The sequence below is a fragment of the Procambarus clarkii genome, chromosome 63, assembly GCF_040958095.1.
Source record: "Procambarus clarkii isolate CNS0578487 chromosome 63, FALCON_Pclarkii_2.0, whole genome shotgun sequence".
In the NCBI taxonomy this organism is placed as follows: Eukaryota; Metazoa; Arthropoda; class Malacostraca; order Decapoda; family Cambaridae; genus Procambarus; species Procambarus clarkii.
Genome location: NC_091212.1, coordinates 364,098 through 385,256, shown reverse-complemented (window position 1 = coordinate 385,256; position 21,159 = coordinate 364,098). Strand labels below are relative to the sequence as shown.

The window sequence follows — 21,159 nt, the reverse complement described above, 5'->3', positions numbered from 1 at the left end:
CCACCCCATGTTGCAACCGGTGTTCGGAATCTGCAGGATTGCCACGATGATATTCGGCATATCCTTGATGCCCAAGGCCATTCTGTCCTCCAGGTTGACTCGTTTACTCGTCCCCCTCGTGGTCGTCGCCGTCAACCCTTTCGCGTTGTGAAAATCACCTTTGATGGTAGGACCCTTCCATCCTCTGTCATTCTTGCTGGTGCTAGGTGCTCTGTCCAGGAGTATATTCCTTCTCCTCGACTTTGTAATAAGTGCTTGAGGTTTGGGCATGGTGCCCTCCGCTGCTCTGGGACTGTCTCTCTCTGTCCTTTGTGTGGGAGTGAAGATTACTCTAAGTCGGAGTGCACTTCTCCCAAGCTCGCTGCCTCAACTGCGGTGAGGCCCATCCTACGTTCTCCCGTGCCTGTGTCCATTACAAGCTTGAGGCGGCCGTCCTTAACCTGAAGCACCGGGAGCGTTTGTCTTTTCCTGAGGCGAGGCGCCAAGTTCGCCGGCTCCCGCCTTATACTAACATCTCTTATGCTCGCGTGTTGTGCTCTTCCTCTCCTCGTCCTTCCCCCCTTCCTCAGACTCTCAACCGTTTCCGGGCCTTGGACCCTGATACGCCCACTGCCCCCTCCTCTGTTCCTTTGAGTTCTTTCCCGAGGGGTCCCCCTCCAGGTCCTCTGTCTGGGGTTCCCCTTTCTTTCAACCCGGTCTGTCATGTCTCCTGTGTCTTCTTCCTCGTCCCCCTCCGATCCTCCTTCCCATCCTCTTCCTCCATCTATCGGCTCTCCCCGCCGCCTGTCGGAGCAGGCGGATGTCCATCGCTCTCCTAACGGCCGTCGTGTGTGCTCTCGTTCGGCTTCTCCTGTTGAGACACTGGAATCCGTTGCCCGGTACGTAGTTGCTGGGACACCTGTCTCTTTAAGTCAGAAGCGTAAGCCTGGCTCCTCTCCTTCCTCTTCCCCGGCGGGTAAGAAGGCTTCGCTTTCTTCCTTAGCTCCTACTTCTGGCTCTGTTGCTCCTTCCCCTCCCGTTTCAGTGGTTGCGCCCCCTGTTCCTGCTATGGAGGTTTCTTTGGCCCCTGCTTCCCTTTCGGTTGCTGCTCTTGCTGGGGTGCGCTCCCCTCTTTCTACTCCCCCTCTTCCTACTGCTGTCTTTGACTGCTCCTCTCCGTTGTCTCCTCCTCTTCCTCTCCTCCTCCGGACCCCGCCCGCCACCTCTGATCTGTTCTCCCGGTTTTTTTCCGTTTCTGTTCTCCCTCCGTCTTTGCTCAGTTTACCCATGCCCCTAACCCTGACTTTGCTGACCCTGATCCCGACCCTGATATTCTTTAACGTGCTCTGTTGCTCTTTCACCTTTGTTTCTTCCTTGTTCTCTGTTTTTGTCCTTTCTCTTCTCGTCGTTGTCCATTCTTCAATGGGACGTTCGAGGTTATTACGCCAATTTCCTCGAACTCCAACTTCTGATTTCGCGGTTTTCGCCCCTTTGTGTCTGTCTCCAGGAGCCAATGCTTGGTGCTCGTCCTGGTCGTTTTCGTGGCTATTCCTTTCTCTCCCTCCCCCAGCCATTGCTGGGGCTTCTAATTCTTCTGCTCTCTTGATTCGTGCAGATGTTCCCTTTGTTCCTTTACTTTTCCTTCGCCTCTCCATTGTTCTGCTGCTCGTATCTTTGTGGGGAAATGGTACACAGTTTGTTCCATTTATCTCCCCCCGAGTGTCCCGCTCTCTCTTCCTGATTTGAAACACCTCCTAGACTCCTTGCCGGAGCCTGTGCTCCTGCTGGTTGACTTCAATTGTCGTCATTCTCTTTGGGGTGACGTTCTGACGAATACCCGGGGTCGCCTCCTTGAGCCGTTTCTCCTATCTCTTCCCTGTCTCTTCTGAATTCTGGTGAGCCCACTCATTTGGACTCTCGGACTCGCACCCTTTCTTGTCTTGATCTTTCTCTCTGCTCTTCTTCTCTTTACTTAGATTTCACGTGGCAGGTTCTTGATGACCTCCATGGAAGTGATCATTTCCCCATCCTTGTTCCTTTTTCTCTTTTCGCCCTTCCCTCTCTTTCCCTAGGTGGCAGTTTGCTAAGGCAGACTGGACCCTATTTACCCTCAGTGCTGCTCTCTCTGACCTCTCCCTTCTGCCTCTCTCTCGCGCTCTCCTCCTTTTTCATGACACTGTCTTCAACGCTGCCCTCCGCTCTATTCCTCGCTCTTCCTCTCGGGGTCCACGGAAGTGCGTTCCCTGGTGGAATGCGGACTGTGCTCGGGCTGTCCACTGTAAGCGTGCAGCCTGGAAGAGGCACCGCCGTAGGCAGACGACCGATTCTTTTCTTTTCTTTCGGAAAGCGAGTGCGGTGGCCCGTAGGGCCATCCGTACGGCTAAACGTGAATGTTGGGCATCTTATGTCTCAACAATTACGTCCGAAACCCCTCTGGCCCAGATCTGGAAGCGTATCCGCAAGATAGCGGGTAAGTTCGTTCCCGATGTTTCACCGGTCCTTCACCTCCATGATACTCTTGTTGCGGACCCGTTGCAGGTCGCTTCCGAACTGGGTTCCCACTTTTCTTCTGTTAGCTCTGGTCTTCATCTTCCCCAATCTTTCCTTCTTCGTAAACCTGTCCTTGAGTCTCGTCCTTTAGATTTCTGCACTCATCTTCAGCTTCCCTATAATGATCCCTTCTCTCTCTCTGAACTTCGTTCTGCCCTGGCCCTCTGCGGTTCTACGGCGGCGGGCTCCGATGGTATTCATTATGAGATGCTTCGCCATCTCCCTCCGAGCACGTCTCAGTATTTACTGAGTCTGTATAATCGGATCTGGGAGTCGTCGTCAGTCCCTGAGGACTGGCTCGATGCCGTTGTCCTCCCTGTTCGCAAACCGGGGTCTCTGGGTACTTCCCCTAAGGACTTTTGCCCTATTGCTCTCACGAGTTGTGTCTGCAAACTCTTTGAACGTATGGTTAACGCTCGTCTGATGTGGTTCCTGGAACACCATCACCTTCTCTCCCCTTCTCAATTTGGTTTCCGCAAGTGCCGCAGCACGACAGATGTCCTGGTGAACTTGGAGGTCTATATTCGTACTGCTTTTGCTGCGAAGACCTCCGTTGTTGCCGTCCTTTTTGACCTGGAAAAGGCTTACGACACCACTTGGCGTTATCATATCCTATCTCAACTTCATTCTTTTGGCCTTCGTGGTCATCTCCCTCTCTTTCTCCGCAGCTTCCTCTCTCGTCGTTCCTTTCGGGTGCGCCTTGGTACCGCTCTCTCTCCCTCTTTTCAGCAATACGAAGGTGTGCCCCAGGGTAGTGTTCTGAGCACTACTCTTTTTCTGGTTGCCCTCAATGGTCTTCTTTCCTCTCTTCCTTCTGGTGTCTTCTCCGCTCTCTATGTCGATGATCTTACCCTTTGTTGTCAGGGTGATGATTCGCCTCTCCTTCAACGCCGGCTTCAACTTGCAATTGATGCCGTGTCGTCTTGGGCCACTGATCATGGCTTCAAGTTCTCTACTTCTAAGACTTGTGCCATGACATTTACGAGGAAACGGGTTGTTCTTCGTCCCTCTTTGTCACTTTATGGTCATCCCCTTGAATACAAAGATTCCACGAAGCTTTTGGGGTTATTCCTTGACACTCGTTTGTCTTGGTCTCCCCATATCTCTTACCTCCGTGTTGAGTGCTCTAAGGCCCTTACCCTCCTTCGGGTCTTGTCCCATACTTCTTGGGGGGCAGATAGGCGCACTGTCCTTGCTTTACATTCCTCTCTCGTCCTGTCTAAGCTCGATTATGGTTGCCCTGCTTACTCGTCTGCTTCTCCTTCTACTCTTCGCCGTCTTGATGCTTTGCACCATACTGGGTTGCGCCTCAGTTCTGGTGCCTTTCGTTCGACTCCCGTCCTTAGCTTGTATGTTGACACTGGCCTCCTGTCTCTCCAGGACCGCCGTGATCGCTACTGTCTTCGCTATCTTGCGCGGTCCTTGCAACATCCTTCCTCTCGCCTCTGTCGTGCTTTAACTTTTACCCCTCCTGCGGTTCCTGTTCCTCTTCACCACCTCCCTCTTTCTGTCCGGTTATCTCGCCTGCAGGATTCTCTTTCCGTTCGTATTTCTGATGTTTCTCCTCGTGTTGTTCCTTCTTTGCCCCCGTGGAGGGTCCCTCTTCCGCGGTTTTGTACATCCTTGACCCGTATCACTAAAGCTTTTACCCCTCCTACGGTTCTAAAACGCCTTTTCCTCGAGCACTTTTCTTCTCACTCCCGCTCCGTTTCTGTCTTCACCGATGGGTCTAAGTCAGCGGACGGTGTTGGCTACTCTGTTGTTTTTCCTGATCGCACTTATATGTGTCGCTTGCCTCCGGAGACTAGCATCTTTACAGCGGAACTTTATGCTATTCTCTATGCTCTTCGCCTCCTACTTTCTCGTTGTCAGTCTTCCTTTGTAGTTGTTGACTCTCGTAGTGCCCTCATGGCTCTCGGGTCCTTTAATCCAGTTCATCCAGTGGTTGTCGAGATCCAGCATTGGCTGTTTCTCGTTCACAGTAAATTTAAGTCGGTTGAGTTTTGTTGGGTTCCCAGCCATATTGGTGTGTCTTTAAATGAGCGTGCGGATGCTGCCGCCAAGGAAGCTGTCCGCTCTTGTCCCATCTCTCGTAAGGGCATTCCGTATTCCGACTTTTACCCGGTTATCCATTCCTCAGTCCTTACCCCTTGGCAGGCTTCTTGGTTGTCTGTTACTGGTAACAAGCTACGTACTCTTAAATGTTGTGTTTCCTCGTGGCAGTCCTCCTTCCACCGTAACCGGCGGTGGGAAACAGCTCTGGCGAGGTTACGTATTGGCCATACTCGCTTAACCCATGGTCACTTGATGGAGCGCCGCCCTGCTCCTTATTGTCCTAGTTGCATTGTCCCTCTTACGGTCGTGCATGTCCTTCTTCAATGTCCTGACTTCCAGGACGAGCGTATGTCTTGCTTTCCGACCGCCCCTCGCGGTCACCTGTCCCTCTATAGAATTCTTGGTGACTCGGATACTTTTGATATCGTTCGCCTTATGCGTTTTTGTTCTCGTATTGGCATCCTTGGTGATATTTAGCGCCCTCTGATTATTTTGCGTCTTTGATGGTGCTACATAGCCTTCCCGGTTTGGTGCCTTCTTTTGATAATTACTTACTTACTTCCTCCCTAAGTCAATATAAACATAGAATTGGAACTAATCCTCGGGACGCTGTAAGGAAGGAGATTAGCTCCACAGAGAGTGTAAACAAGGGCTTCCTGGAAGGTTTATCCAGCCCCAGCAACCTTAACATCACTACCAGGAAGTGTTGAGTATCCATCTATACCAAATATCTGTTATTAGTTTTGGGCAATAACTATTAATAATGAATAGGTGGTTAATGAAATAATAATATGAAACAGCGAGGAATCATCAAAGTAAGCCTAGTCTCATTATATTAGACAATCCAAATTTCTTGTCACACCTGTACTTCATATGCTATTATCAGTTTTTTACTATAAAACTTATTGGCAAGAATCTTGTGATTCATGAGACATCAGTTGAGCTGGCCAACTGTAAGAAACTGTACAGACGCCTTACAAGCTCTAGCTGCCCAACAGCCGCCATTAACAGAGCCAGCCATTATTAACAGGACCAGATGGTCCACATGTGGCATACCAAAGTCTGATGTTTAAGGGGACATCAGTTCCAAATATGCCAAAAATATGCTATAAATGAAAATTAGTTCGATTTCAATCAAACTTTTTTGACTAGTTGTATACGAAAAGGGATTCATCTGGTCCGAGTCTCAGCATCGTAGCATAAATAGGAAGGGAGAAAAAATACTGAATTATGTGTCATCAATTTTCAAAAATAGTAAAAATTAACATCAAACACAAGTGTCAACTGAAATCATGTCTCTGACTCTCAGCTATCGCAATAGCATATAATAAAAATATTTAATAATTAGTTTTATCCCCCCAAAATTTAATTGTAAAACAAAATTTTCAACTAAAATTTTTAACTAAAATAAGGTTTTCATTGTTTTTTCTTATTTGTTTATCGGAAGATTTCCATGAAACTTATACACCTGACTGCACGCAAGCCTATCTGTAAGGGTGTCAATTTTGGAGGAAATTGGTTGATGTCAACCTCAACCACAGATGGCCGCACCTGAGACTTTATTTTTTACTTAAATATTTTCAAGTAACAAACGTTCCTATAACTCTTGCATTTTTTATTCAATTTACATGAAACTTACACCTTATATGTAGAGTCTTATGTTTCTACAATCTGATTCGAGCTAAATTCGAGTTCGATTTATTGATTTTATAATATTAATAAAACATGATATATTTCCATAATTTTGGGGGGAACTTTGACTATTTATATTAGTAAAACTAAACATATTTTGGGAAATCCGCTGAATCACTACCTTTATTATATGATATTGTGATAGAAGAGTGTCGTAGAAATGATTTCATTTAAAACTTGTGCTTGTTATTAGAGGATGAAAATGTGTAAAAGTCGTTGAAAATAAATCTCCCTTTCTATTTAGGTTGCAATACTGAAACTCGGAGCAATTGCAGCACTTTTCATATACAACTAACCAAAAAAGGTTTGTTGACATTGAACAAAGTTTAAAAAACTAACTGATGGCCCCCCTTAAGGAGCAGCTCTCTCATTACCAATAACAGCTAGGCCATTCAGTTGACCCAAAGCCCTGGGACAGGATGGTCGAGATGTGCCCTCGTCCTCGTGACATAGGCCTAGCTGTATGGCCCAGCCTTTAGAGTGTCTAATAGCACAGCTGAGACAGTAGCAGGTATTCCAAAGTGTGGTTATCGACCATTGATAATAGTGAGTGGTGAATAGTGTGGTCTGGCCAGCAATTGAGACAAACATTGCAAGGTGTGTCAGTAACAGAGGTTCCACGAGGGGAGCAGTGTGGGTCCCCTCCCAGGTACCTGGGCCTTATAGCCCCTGTGCCTTCCCTCCCTAACGTCGCGGTCTCCCTGAGCGGCTGGTGTTGTTTACATGAGGAACCTGATAGCTCACCGCCTAGTTAATGTATACAGTTCTGTATGGTGCCTTTACTGATACACGTGACAACTACATAGTCATAGGCCAATAGATGAGGGAAACCAGAAGTCATACAAGACGACTACAGCAGCAGCAGCAACAACAACACAGGCAGGCAATCGCACAAGTGAGTATGCCTAGCACATCTGGCCACAACAACAACTTCCACCCTGGCATGGGTGAGGCTCTACCCCCGAGGACTACCGACAGTGATGGCGGGAATGACAATTCATCAGAAGATGAAGGCGGCAACGAAACAGCCAGGAGCAGAGCATCTAAGAAACGGGACAGGAAACGATTGCAACATCAACTACAACGACAGCATGGCCAAACACAACCACAACGAGAGTAGCAACATCATCATCACCCACCACAACAACAACCAGCTGAAGATGGTGAGTGGCACACCCTAATCTTCTCTCCTACAACGGATATGGGGCCAGCAGAAAAGTACAGATAGATCATTAACGCCGCCCGCACCCATAGAGACCAGCACCGCATTGAAAGCAGATTTGTAGGTAGCAATGTCGTCTTGCGGGTGTTTGGGGCCAGAGCCTTGCAGTTCTTCACAAACAATAACCATGACTATGAAGGTAAGAGATTTAAACTGTTAGAAGTAAACTCGCAGAATAAACGGACCAAAATTATAATTAGAACTACAGTATCCATGCTCCTATTGAGTACATCAATGAACTTCCCCAGATCATCTGGGTCAAGCGCAACATGGCACCTGGGGGAGTGCAAAAAAATCAAGCAATCGCTATGTGGAAGGGAGAACTGCCCCTCTTATAGCATTACTAGGCATAAAGCCTTGTAGAGTGGAACGATATAATGACAGCCCATCCTTATGTGGCAACTGTTAACGGTGGGACCACAGAACCTGGCAATGTGATCAGAGAGACACCCACAACAATACTACATCACACCCGCTACAACACACCCGCTACACACACCCGCTACAACACCCCCAGATGTGGGTGTTGTAGCGGCTTTCACGACACTAAACTGTGTCTGGATAAGCTTAGTGTTAATAACGCCGTAACACCCAAATGCGTTAATTGCCAGCAACCCTCACCATGCATGGAACCGGCACTGCTGCAAGAAGCCTAATTGGCAGGGACCAACACGAATGTCAACTCAGGCTACAGGTGAACCAGTGACCAGGGGGGATGGGGGATGTAGCCCAGGGAGCGGGTGGTCCAGTGACTGTAGCCTGGGGAGGAAATGGTGTAGCCTGGCACCGCTCCCCTGAGGCCTACCCACATCTTGCCCCTCCCACACTCACCCACCCATACTTCTCTTCCTGCTGACGGCGCCACACCACCACAACCCCCACCACCACCCCCACCCCCACCTACCTCAGAACCAGACCCTTCCACTGCATCCCAACTACCCGACATCCCCCTCCTATCACACCAACCACCCACTCTACCTCACCAACCAGCCCCCTTCCTGACCCCCAAGAAGCCATCACCCTGACTCATATAAAAAAAATACTTGATAATATGATACGAAATCATCCAGTCGTCCAAGAAATAATGCAAAAGCAAACAGAACTTGGGAACGCCCTTGACCAAATCCAAAGGACACAGGACCAAATCGTCCAGCTCCTGCAACAGCAGAGTCCATCATGTGAAGGGCCAACATGCCAGAGTCTGGTACAAGGTGATGCAGCACAAGCTGTCATGGTATATGACAGCAGGTGCAACAATGATCCCATAACATCACTTCACACAGTACAACCAGTAACACCAGTGCACACTGGAACACCAGAGCACACTACCACCGGTGCACACAGTAACACCAGTGCACACACCAGTCACCACAGAATACATAATAACGAAAGGGAACATCATCATAATGCTCAAAGTGCATCTGTTAGCAAACAACTTCAAAATGGATACTAACTGGGAAGAACATCTTACTATACTACAATGAAATTGCAATGGAGTTCGCAATAGAATTAATGACATCATACAGTACGTCGGTGAACACCAACTGACGTCATAGTGCTACAAGAAACACTGATGGGGTGATGACTTCAACCCAAGATTCAGCGGTTATCAGAAGTTTTCCCTTCAAGCTGGGGAAAGAAAACGGGGCCTCACTACCTTTGTAAGTAACAACATTCCTGTACAGATTATTGATGACCACATGGGGGATGAGTATGAGTCACTGGGAATAACCCTTTACTTAATAATATTACATTCAACAGGCAGATAATATTGCTGCGTTGTATACACAAGTTAACCCATAGGAAATGTAGCTTGTAGTGGAATTTTCCGTCAATAGAAAACGAGATATCATTGCCATATACTATTATAAATTCAGCAGCTATTGTGTTGGGAATTATTCTTAAATATATTAGTCTTTGGACTTTTTACCATCATAAAAACATCTTATTTGAATTAACCTAATTATCAGTACCAAAATAGAGTAAATGTGACCCTTCTATCAGTTACTGATATCTGGACAAAGTGCCAAGGCGTCAGTGGTGAGGAGGAAGAGGTCAGCCATTGTTTGTTAAAACCAGAGGCGCAGTGGAGCAAATTTGTCTCCTATAATTTCTCTTGTACGAAGTGTGATGGAGATCAGAGAAGTGGTCTTCCATCATCAACACGTTGTCAACATAATCAAGGAAAGTGTCCTACCGAAACCCGTTTATCTAATCATTTCTGGCCAGTTAAATGTTAGGTAGATAAGGGCAAACCGGTTAGAATGCGACCCGCCTCATAATAAAAGGTAATTAAGCCTTGGTCCTTATTATTTAATATACAGTGTTTTCTCTGACATAGCTGTCATATATTAGGATTCTGGCTTTACAGCTAGCGACCTTTGACAGGAACAAGAAGAGGAAGCAAGGCTTGATGCATCAGTTACTGGGTGATGGAAGCTAGCCTCAAACGAGGATAATTTGGTGTCTACATCCTAGTTATACCTGGTGGACTAAGCCTGCTGTACAATAAGATAAGGAACCTCCTCAATGTATACTAATATATGTAGTTAATACTGTAGTTTGATCAACCCATTCTCGCACTTTCGTATAGTCAATATTGACTTATTAAATATGTGTGTATGTGACATACTAATTTATTGTGAATATTTTAGTTTACCTGGAAAAGCTTCATAGAAAACACCGACCTTACCTAACTTTCTTAGTATGTTAAGATAAGCATCTTATTGCTTCGTAATTACAATTATTACTTAACCTATTATAGGCATAGGTTAAGTAATAATTGTAATTACGAAGCAATAAGATGCTTATCTTAACATGCTAAGAAGGTTAGGTAAGGTCGGTGTTTTCTATGAAGCTTTTCAAGGTAAACTAAAATATTCACAATAAATTAGTTTGTCGCATATGCACTTATTTAATAAGTCAATATTGACTGTAAAAAAGTGCAAGAACGGGTTGGTTTGATTGGCTGCATATATATAAATTTAATATAAACCCCACCTAATGTGTAAGGATCGATTTGTGAGATTATTGCAGAAATACAGTCCACTTAACATCATACCAATTGCTATCGAAATATATAAATTAACGTAAATATAAATTCTATATAAATTCATATAAATTAAATATAAATCTCACAGGTCGGTTCCCACAGGAAACAACGCATTCATTATGATTCCTGACAGTTTTGGTTTCTGTGAGTCCGATAATATATGGGTTCACTTCTTGTGCTCTTTCTCTTAGTTCGCTTCCCTTGCTTGTATTCCCATCTATGTTCGAGTATATCACTCTGAAACTGACTCTCTTCTGTCCTTCCTCAGTTTCTGTTAACTCCCCTGAAGCATGGGAAACAGGGAGGGTTTGGGGATGGAAGGGCCTAAGGAGGGGGACAGGGGATCTGGGAGGATCTTGTACGGGAAGGGTGGTGGAGGAGAGAGGGCTTGGGAAGGTGGGGGAGAAGAGAAGACATGGTTTGGGGTTGGGGGTTAGTGGGGAAGCTTGGGGGGGGGGGGTGAGACAGGGAGGCTTGGGGAGGGGTATGGGGGGGGGGAAGGCTTTGGGATGAGGGGGAAGGGGGGGCCCTTCAGGAGCAGAAGAGGAGGGAGGGCTTGCTTGAAGTGAGAACTGAGGAGGGTGGGGAAGAAGGGAGGCCTTAGGGGAGTGGGGGAGAAGGGTGGGCTTAGAGGGGTGTGGGAGAATGGAGAGCTTAGGGGGATGGGGGAGAACGGAGGGCTTAGGGGTGAAGGGGGAACGGAGGGCTAGGGGTTGGGAGACGGGAGGGCATTGGGAGACGGGAGGGCTTGGGAGTTGGGGGAGAAGAAAGGTCCTGGGGGAGGGGGGTTAGTGGGGGGAGGATGCTCTAGGTGGGCACTTAATGGGGGGCTAACAGGGGTTGGGCAGGTAGGACGTCTATTGGGCAGTAGGAGGGGGTGGTGCTTCTCTCCCTGTGGCTGTTGAACTTTTTGTCGAGGGTTCCCCACTCCCCTCTGGGATTGTAGGGTCTGGGGTTGTGGTTCCCCGACTCCTGAGCCTACTGGGCTCTATCATATCTATATTTGAAACTGTGTATGGAGTCAGCCTCCACCACATCACTGCCTAGTGCATTCCATTTATAAACTACTCTGACACTGAAAAAAATTCTTTCATTCTTTCTAACGTCTCTGTGGCTCATCTGCGTCGTAAGTTTCCACCTGTGTCCCCTTGTTCGTGTCCCACCCGTGCTGAAGAGTTTGTCTTTGTCCACCATGTCAATTCCCCCAGATGTATGTATGTATGTATGTATGTATGTATGTATGTATGTATGTATGTATGTATGTATGTATGTATGTATGTATGTATGCATGTGTGTATATATGTATGTATGTATGTATGTATGTATGTATGTATGTATGTATGTATGTATGTATGTATGTATGTATGTATGTATGTGCGTATGTGTGACTGTAGGCTCGGAAACAGGTTAGCTATTTTGTGGATCAAAATTAGGATTTTTATGCATTTTTCGAGGTCTGGGAATGTTTAGCCTATGAATAAAGTGACCAGTCCCAAGTATGAGTACGAATTCCAAAATTGTGGTACAATATTTGGGTGGCTATTTTGAATGAACTTAGCACTTCATAATTAATGATTTACAACTATAGGTGTATTTTTGTGTAATTTTCCAGGTTTGAGAATGAGAGTATCTCAGTTCCTAGACCAATCTCGCTGAGTTGCCAGATGTATGATAATAACCTGTGGAATATAGCTCACCATCTAGCTACAGTGTTACATAATTACTGTTGTTATTGTTTTTGTTGTTGTGAAGGAAATTATCAGATTCAAAATAGTTGAGGGGACTGCTCTAGATCTCCTAGCAATGATCCACAACTGCGATTACAAAGTTTATCATCTAAAATTAAGTGTTTTCCTTTTGTATTTTTTTTAAACAAGAATGTAAACCAATAATATTATTAATACAAAATATAAAATGTATTAATATATTTTGTTAAACCTATGATGAGGTTAGTTTGGGATTGTTAGTCCAAACGATTTGAAGAATATTATTATTAAATATATTAGCTCTGGAGATTTCAATCCGATGAATAATGGTTCCAAAGTCTCCTTTAAGTGTGTGTGTGTACTCACCTAGTTGTACTCACCTAGTTGTGTTTGCGGGGGTTGAGCTCTGCCTCTTTGGTCCCGCCTCTCAACCGTCAATCAACAGGTGTACAGATTCCTGAGCCTATTGGGCCTCTATCATATCTACACTTGAAGCTGTGTATGGAGTCAGCCTCCACCACATCACTTCCTAATGCATTCCATTTGTCAACCACTCTGACACTAAAAAAGTTCTTTCTAATATCTCTGTGGCTCATTTGGGCACTCAGTTTCCACCTGTGTCCTCTAGTGCGTGTGCCCCTTGTGTTAAATAGACTATCTTTATCTACCCTATCAATTCCCTTAAGAATCTTGAATGTGGTGATCATGTCCCCCCTAACTCTTCTGTCTTCCAGCGAAGTGAGGTTTAATTCCCGTAGTCTCTCCTCGTAGCTCATACCTCTCAGCTCGGGTACTAGTCTGGTGGCAAATCTTTGAACCTTTTCCAGTTTAGTCTTATCCTTGACTAGATATGGACCCCATGCTTGGGCTGCATACTCCAGGATTGGCCTGACATATGTGGTATACAAAGTTCTGAATGATTCTTTACACAAGTTCCTGAATGCCGTTCGTATGTTGGGCAGCCTGGCATATGCCGCCGATGTTATCCTCTTGATATGTGCTGCAGGAGACAGGTCTGGCGTGATATCAACTCCCAAGTCTTTTTCTTTCTCTGACTCCTGAAGAATTTCCTCTCCCAGATAATACCTCGTATTTGGCCTCCTGCTCCCTGCACCTATCTTCATTATATTACATTTGGTTGGGTTAAACTCTAACAAACACTTGTTCGACCATTCCTGCAATTTGTCTAGGTCTTCTTGAAGCCTCAAACAGTCCCCTTCTGTCTTAATCCTTCTCATAATTTTGGCATCGTCCGCAAACATTGAGAGAAATGAATCTATACCCTCCGGGAGATCATTTACATATATCAGAAACAAGATAGGACCGAGTACAGAGCCCTGTGGGACTCCACTGGTGACTTCACGCCAATCGGAGGTCTCACCCCTCACCGTAACTCTCTGCTTCCTATTGCTTAGGTACTCCCTTATCCACTGGAGCACCTTACCAGCTACACCTGCCTGTCTCTCCAGCTTATGTACCAGCCTCTTATGCGGTACTGTGTCAAAGGCTTTCCGACAATCCAAGAAAATGCAGTCCGCCTAGCCCTCTCTTTCTTGCTTAATCTGTGTTACCTGGTCATAGAATTCTATTAAGCCAGTCAGGCAAGATTTACTCTCCCTGAACCCATGTTGTCGATTTGTCACGAAGTCCCTTCTCTCCAGATGTGATACCAGGTTTTTTCTCACGATCTTCTCCATCACCTTGCATGGTATACAAGTTAACACTTTCGCACTCTCGGCGCTCAAAAAAAAACAATACCCCAGATGCTTTCGGCACTTCGCGCGCCTACGCGGTAAGACCGAAAAAGTGTACACTCTTTTGACTGTCCTGACAATAATTGAAGGCGCACCTATTTAAATTTGGTATCACTGTGTTCGCAATGAAATTGTCTATACGAGCATACCTATAAAATGCCGCCCAAGCATAAGGAGTATCAACACCAAATAAAAAACTATGCAGATCACTCGCCGAGAGCGCCAAACAGCAACAAAATGTTTCCACTCTCTTAATGGTTGCGAAGCCTACAGTTGTTCTACATCGCTAATTTTGGTATCATTGGAATCGCAATAAAATTCTCTACACGGACATATGCATATGAATGTTTAATATAGGTAATTGCCCACCCGCAAGAGTGTGTGAAGTGGAGAGTAGTTAGCCGCGAGCGCACTGGCGAAAACACAGGGGGGAAATCATGCTTGGAAAGTTTATACATTTATACGTTTCCTGACCCTACTTTTCTATGTACGTATTTCTTTTGACACTACAGGACACTGGCCTGTAGTTCAGTGCCTCTTGCCTGTCGCCCTTTTTGTATATTGGGACCACATTCGCCGTCTTCCATATTTCTGGTAGGTCTCCCGTCTCCAGTGACCTACTATACACTATGGAGAGTGGCAAGCAAAGTGCCTCTGCACACTCTTTCAGTACCCATGGCGAGATCCCGTCTGGACCAACAGCCTTTCTAACATCCAGGTCGAGCAGGTGTCTCTTGACATCTCTCGTAATTTCAAACTCTTCCAAGGCCGCCTGGTTTACTTCCATTTCTCCTAGCACAGTGACCTCACCTTGTTCTATTGTGAAGACCTCTTGGAACCTCTTGTTGAGTTCATCATACACCTCTTTGTGTGTGTGTACTCACCTAATTGTGCTTGCGGGGGGTTGAGCTTTGGCTCTTTGGTTGATGTGTGTGTGTGTGTGTGTGTGTGTGTGTGTGTGTGTGTTTTAGGTTTGGCTAGGATGAATATGTTAGGTAAGGTAGGATTAATGAGTTTAATATATTAGCAAGGGAACAGTAAGCAATATACAAGTTGATACTAAACCTCATTGGCCCGCCTGCGATGTTATACACTCCGCTGACATAACTCCACACTGGACGGTACAAACGCCTTGGTGCTAATGTGTAGGCTACAATGCCATGTCAGCTATGTACTGTTACTTACCATTAAGAACTGCAGTGTATATCACTTTCATAAATCATTGATATGTAACAAACTAGGCTGTTGTAAGAATTATCCAGAGTGGTTTATCGACAAAAGAGAATGGGAAGCTGAGCCGCATGGTGACCTGACCCCCAGGGGAATTCGCGGTGGAAATAACCGACGCTTTGTTCATAGCTGCGTATAATGAATCATCCTATAGTATTCAGTAATTTAGAGAAAATTAGCCTTTATTCATTTTGCATTAAAATTGTATTGTATAATAGTACTGGATACAATATCAAGAGTATTCTAATTATTGAGTTTAAGTCACCATCAGTGACGTCACGAATCAGATCTAACTTTTAAGGCAGAGTGACCGGCGGTCATAGGTCATCAGGGGTTGACAGGTCTACTATTTCTCAAAGTTTTAATAACCATTTTTGTGATCGGGAACAGCTCTGCCGTTAGATGTTTGTAATTTAATTCAGTAAAATAATTCAACCAGTCTGGATCAATTAAGTACAACAGAGGTTAATTGTTATAACTTAAACCTTGCTAGTAACTGGGTAGGACTTTGACTAGGCGGAAGGATACAATACTCTGTCTGGGGTAGTCCAGACAAGGAAAAAATCAGTGTGATCTGCCGAGCAGCTGGGAGAGGTCAAACATCTTACCTCTCCCCGAGACCAGCCCAACACCTAGAGCTGGAAAACATAGAGGTATAGTTGCTATGGTTATGTATAGAAATAGTCTCATTTGCCACTCAGGTCAAGTAGGGAGTGTTAAAGTGATAGGGAGTGAACATTTTTAGATTTTGTTTTAGTTTTCTTTTAATAAATTAAATTTGTTAATAATTTGCATTTTTATTGTCTCCATTTGGTTATGTGTATACTTGTCCTGGTCACGTGGTCCACACGAGGCAGAGTTGTATTGGGCGCCGATTCTAACATCGAATCGGAATTATCATTACCGCGTAATTTATTCCACACTCAAGGTCATCGTATATAGTGGGGATCAAGCCCCAAGGTTGATTAATTAGCGTGATCGATCCAGACCTCGATCATTGCTCTGTAGAGCTGGTCTGGTGGTGGCAGCATAGAGGCGACTCTAGGGTTTTGCTCAGAGCTTCGGTCACGTCATACTGGGTGTAGAATCCTAAGTCGGTCAATCGTCTTAGGACCACGTGGCGTGGAGTTGGCTTTGGTAAAAGTTTTGGAGTCCCTTGGTAGAGAATAAAAAAGTAAGAATACGGGTAGAGGGAGTAGAAGGTAGAGAAGTAAAGAGAGGGGAACCCCAAACCCGTGTTACAATGGTGCACAGCGGTGGTTTCAACAATTTTGTTTGAAATTGTTGAAAGGCTCACGCGTCTAGCCGTTCGAACACGTGCGCGGATGCTAAGGAGACAGCCGCGGGCCAGGATTAGCAGTGCGCCCCACAAGTGCGTTTGAGTGGGGATTGGCGATTCTTGGGTCATGCGGGCTGATATGATTAAGGTTTAGTTAGTAAGATTAGGTTGTTAAAATTAGATTTATTGAAAAGGAGACCGCTCCGAGTTGATTGGACTGGGTACCATACTCGACCCATTGCAATTAATTCAGAGGTGTTGGGAGCCGCCATACTCTCAACAGCAGTTCCTTGAGGGCTGTCGGGGGCGGATATATCTGTGGGACGCCAGTAGATAGTCCGAGGGCGTTATTAGACGACCCAAAACGCTAGGAAAAACGTAATCCGTGAAGGGCGTTGCGGCCTCCGAGGGACGGACTAGTAACCTACCTAGCAGCGATTCAACAACTAAGTGATCGCACACTTAGTGGAGGTTGAGTCGTCCCTAGCCATAATTGTTGCTGAAAGCTGCGTGTCGCTCTGTTGGAACCTAGAGGGTGTGGCCCCTAGGCTAGGTGTGGCACGGCGAGCCGGTAGGAGCAATTATAAGATTAAGTCGAGTGCATTTTTGAATTAAGTATACTTCAATTTATAAAGTAATTTCCGTTTATTTGCGTTGTTCTAGATTAATTTTTTCCCTTACATTCAATCCCCGGTTAAAATTTTTCCCAAGTGTTTAGCGTTTTCTTGCATATTAGGCTAAGTGCGTACGTTAAGTTTTGTTATTCCCTGTTCTGTTAGTCTAAGTCAGAGGCGTTGTTAATCCTCTGGACTTAGGGCTATATGTCGGTCACGATAGATAAGTGAAGGAGTTTAAGGGATAGTAAGTTGCGTGTAAATGTTATTTGTCCGTGGAATATTTCTAAGTATTTCGGGATAAGTTTTCGGCTAAGTCAATGTCGGAAAGTCGTTAACTGTAATTAATTTGTATTCGTGGGTCACGTGTATGATCTGGGTATCATTAGGATTCCCCAGTCGATGCGGATGATATTTTCTAGTTTTTACCAGTAAGACGGTAAAATTGTGTTTGTAGACTTAGAATTCTGTTTTCAGTAGAAACGTAGGTGGAAAATTTTCTAAGTCCAGCTTGGGCTAGAATCTGACTTTTTGGCGGAAATTCGAATTTTCATGTTTTGTGTATATTCTGGGGGTCAGTATTACTCTCTAGTGCGCGCAAGGGACGTAATTCTGTCCGTAAACATTAAACGGTGATAATTACGTTTTTGCCGAATTTAGTTATTTTTCGAGAAAATCGTGTCGTAATTTTGTCAGAGTCCATTTGAGGTGAAAATCTCTGATTTTGACGAAAATTCGAATTAGTGAGTGTTGAAACCGCCCGATGTGTCAGTATTGTTCTGCATACAACGTCAGTAGTAAATAATAACGTATTTATATCTGGAAACGAGAAACCCAAATTTTTGTGAATTAAAGGAGTTTTGTGATATTTGGGGTGATAGAAATTTTTTTTCCCTCCGAGTCAGAAAAATTGGCAGAGTCCAGCAATTGAGTAAAAACGCAGTTTTTTATAAAAATTCAATTTTTGGTAAGTATATATAGGTCCTGGGTGTCTATATTAATCGCTAGAGCGGTTTATTAACGTAAAACTAGTTATTTTCCTTCAGAACAAAAATTTTGATTTTTCAGCGTTTAAGCGAAAAAGCGCGGGACTTAGTTTTTTCAGCGCAGCTGGTCCCGCTCCATCAGTCATCAGGGGCCACGCTGCTCACTTCAAGCGCGTTTAGTATTCAAGTACAGTAAATATTCTTTATTAATCCATCACGAGTGCTGCGCGTTAGTTGCGTTATCATTTAAATTGTTTTATATAAATTAGATTCCTTAATTTTTTTTAACGTAAAGGACTTAGGTTTCAGCAATAGAACTGCGGGATATTTCACGGTCAGACACGAGTGCGGGGCAGACACTCATTCATTGGATTCACTTCAGCGATTCTCTCGATAAATCGGTGTATTTCCTATTTTGGGAATTTAGTAGTTTTCTCTTAGAAAAGAGTTGTGATTTTTTTTATTTCTATTTGTGTAAGATCACGGTTGTAGTGAGTCCGGGTCGAGGGTGTACTAAAGGGTAGTTTAGAAGAGACGTGGCACACCAGGAATCACAGAAAATGTTTAACCCAGATAATGACCAGTCAGTAGGGACCAGTGGGAATGGGAGTGTAGAGGATAGAACCTCTTCCGACACCACTGGGGACCGCTCAGGTAGCTCAACTGGCACCACAGGTGGGGCCAGTGGGACTGAAGCGAACGGGTTCTGCATGGGACTGGGCAGTCGAGGGTATCTTTCCATCCCTGGAGAGATACTATTATTGACATGAGTGGGGAGTCTTGCGAGGAGTCGTCCCATGAGTGGGGAGAGCCGTCTTGGGTTCCCCCACAAATAACATCGACGCCATGCCAGCAGGGTAGACAGGGGGCCTCAGTTAGTATGGCAGGACGTCCCACTTCGCTCGGTAGAGAACAGCAACCCGTTCAACGGGAATATGAACAACCACACCAACAGCAGGAACTACCCAACATTACACCAATACCACAGCACCCACAACACCTAGGTACACCTCATCCGTCACTACAACAACCCCAACCCCACCTCCCATACCTACCCCATCCTCAATTCCCATACCAACCCTTCCCCCAACCCCAGGCCACTCCATACCCATTCCAACCCCAGGCCACCCCATACCCATACCCATACCCATTCCAACCCCAGGCCACCCCATACCCATTCCAACCCCAGGCCACCCCATACCCATACCCATTCCAACCCCAGGCCACCCCATACCCATTCCAACCCCAGGCCACCCCATACCCACCCCAACCTCAATCCACACCCCAACCCGAGGCCACCCACACCATACCTCAGCCTCAACCCCAACCTCAATCCACACCCCAACCCGAGGCCACCCACACCATACCTCAGCCTCAACCCCAACCTCAATCCACACCCCAACCCGAGGCCACCCACACCATACCTCAGGCCAAACCCCAACCTCAACCCAGTTCCCAACCCCGGGACCCACCCATTGCCAGTAGCTCCGCGTCACATACAGAGGGACTTGTGAGTCTGATTCCCAAGTTGACTCTGCCGACACTCAGAGGTAGGGAGTTGTCGCTTATTAAGGTGGAACGCAACCGCCAGGTGGAAGACTGGCTTTGTGAAATTGGTTCGATGCTAGAAGCTGTCCCGGGGGATAGATCGAAAATTGCTCTCGCTATGGGGGCTTGCGTGCACGTAGCCGGTCCACTGGCGGGATTTACAGAGTTTCAGCACCTGACATCTTGGCCTCAGTTTGTCCAAGCGATTAGGGACAGATTCAAAGACAAGGTTTCAGAGGATGAGGCTTACTTTTATCTCGAGTCACTTAAGAGGGATGACCGAAGCACTGTCAAGGATTTCGGGTCAATATTAAAGAGAAGGGTTGACGACCTCACTAAGGAACTGGGGTTCGATTCGAGTCAGGCAGAGCAATTCGCTAAAGAGTTGTTCTGCAAAACGTTACCTTCCGATATGGGGCCATTGTTCCTTGCGGGGAGAGCGGGGGTGAGTTATAATGACCTAGTCCAACAGGCCGCCACAGCCCTAGACAGGCAGACGCGCGCAGGGACATCGGGCACTCAGTTGTCGCCATACGTAGAGGCGGTAAGTAAAGGCGAGGGAGCCAAGCCGAGTCACTGTGGCGCGGGTTCATCAGGCAGGAGGCAGCCCTCAGCGGCAAGTTCGAGCCACCCTGCGCGGGGTAACAACAGGGATCCGCGTAGGTGTTACTCCTGCGGGATGCGTGGGCACATACAGAGGGACTGTAAAGTCACTATTACGAGAGCATGAAAGCAGTCTCCTAGTGATGGTAGGCCTACTTTTGAGGTGAAAGTGGAAGGTGTGAGATTGACAGCTTTTGTTGATACAGGAAGCCAGGCAACGGTAATTAAAAAGTCAGCCTTCAGCAATTTTAAGTATGCACGTCTTCAACGTTGCGCAAAGACATTAACAGCAGTCAATGGGGAAAAGATTGAGATCGTAGGTCAAGGTACAGTTAATTTTGAGATTGATGGGGAATTGCAGCCTCACACATGTACGATCGTAGAGAACCTTGATTTTCCTGGTCACATCTTAGTGGGAACTGATTTTCTGTCGCGATTTGATTATTCCTTGTCTGCTCAAAAAGGGGCTAGGAACTGCAGGTTGCAGTTGGGACAGACTTCCTACCCAGTGGAGATGATCGACCATCCCCCAGTTGTAGCTTCAATTAAGAGGAAGCTGAAATATAATGCGCACTATCCAAAATTGATTTTTAAGTCTCTTCCAGACACAGTTAAGAGGTCATGCGCCTTGCATGCATTGACCAAACAGAGTTGCCCACCACATTCTGTTAAATTTATTAAAGTAGCCGTGGGACGTCACATACAACCAGGTACCACCCTTCAGGTGGCTGGGAGATGTGATAGTTTATTAATTCCTCATCACTTAGTTGTAGTGCTCGATAAAGGTGCACTCATTCCAGTTGTCAATCTTTCACATAAGACTTTTCGCTTCAGGGCAGGTGATAGGGTATCTCAGGGAACCATGGTGGAGGACACAGAAATCTTTCAC

General features: G+C 45.9%; 1 protein-coding gene across 1 annotated transcript in view; it reads left to right on the top strand.

Annotated features, from left to right (window-relative positions):
• Window positions 1-7,256: 7,256 nt before the first annotated feature.
• Window positions 7,257-21,159, top strand: part of LOC138354441 (platelet glycoprotein V-like) — a 68,903-nt gene continuing 55,000 nt past the window's right edge. Inside the window, exon 1 of the mRNA XM_069308632.1 lies at window positions 7,257-7,439. Within this exon, the coding sequence (XP_069164733.1) occupies window positions 7,257-7,439 (183 nt within the window). The remainder of the gene's footprint in view (window positions 7,440-21,159) is intronic.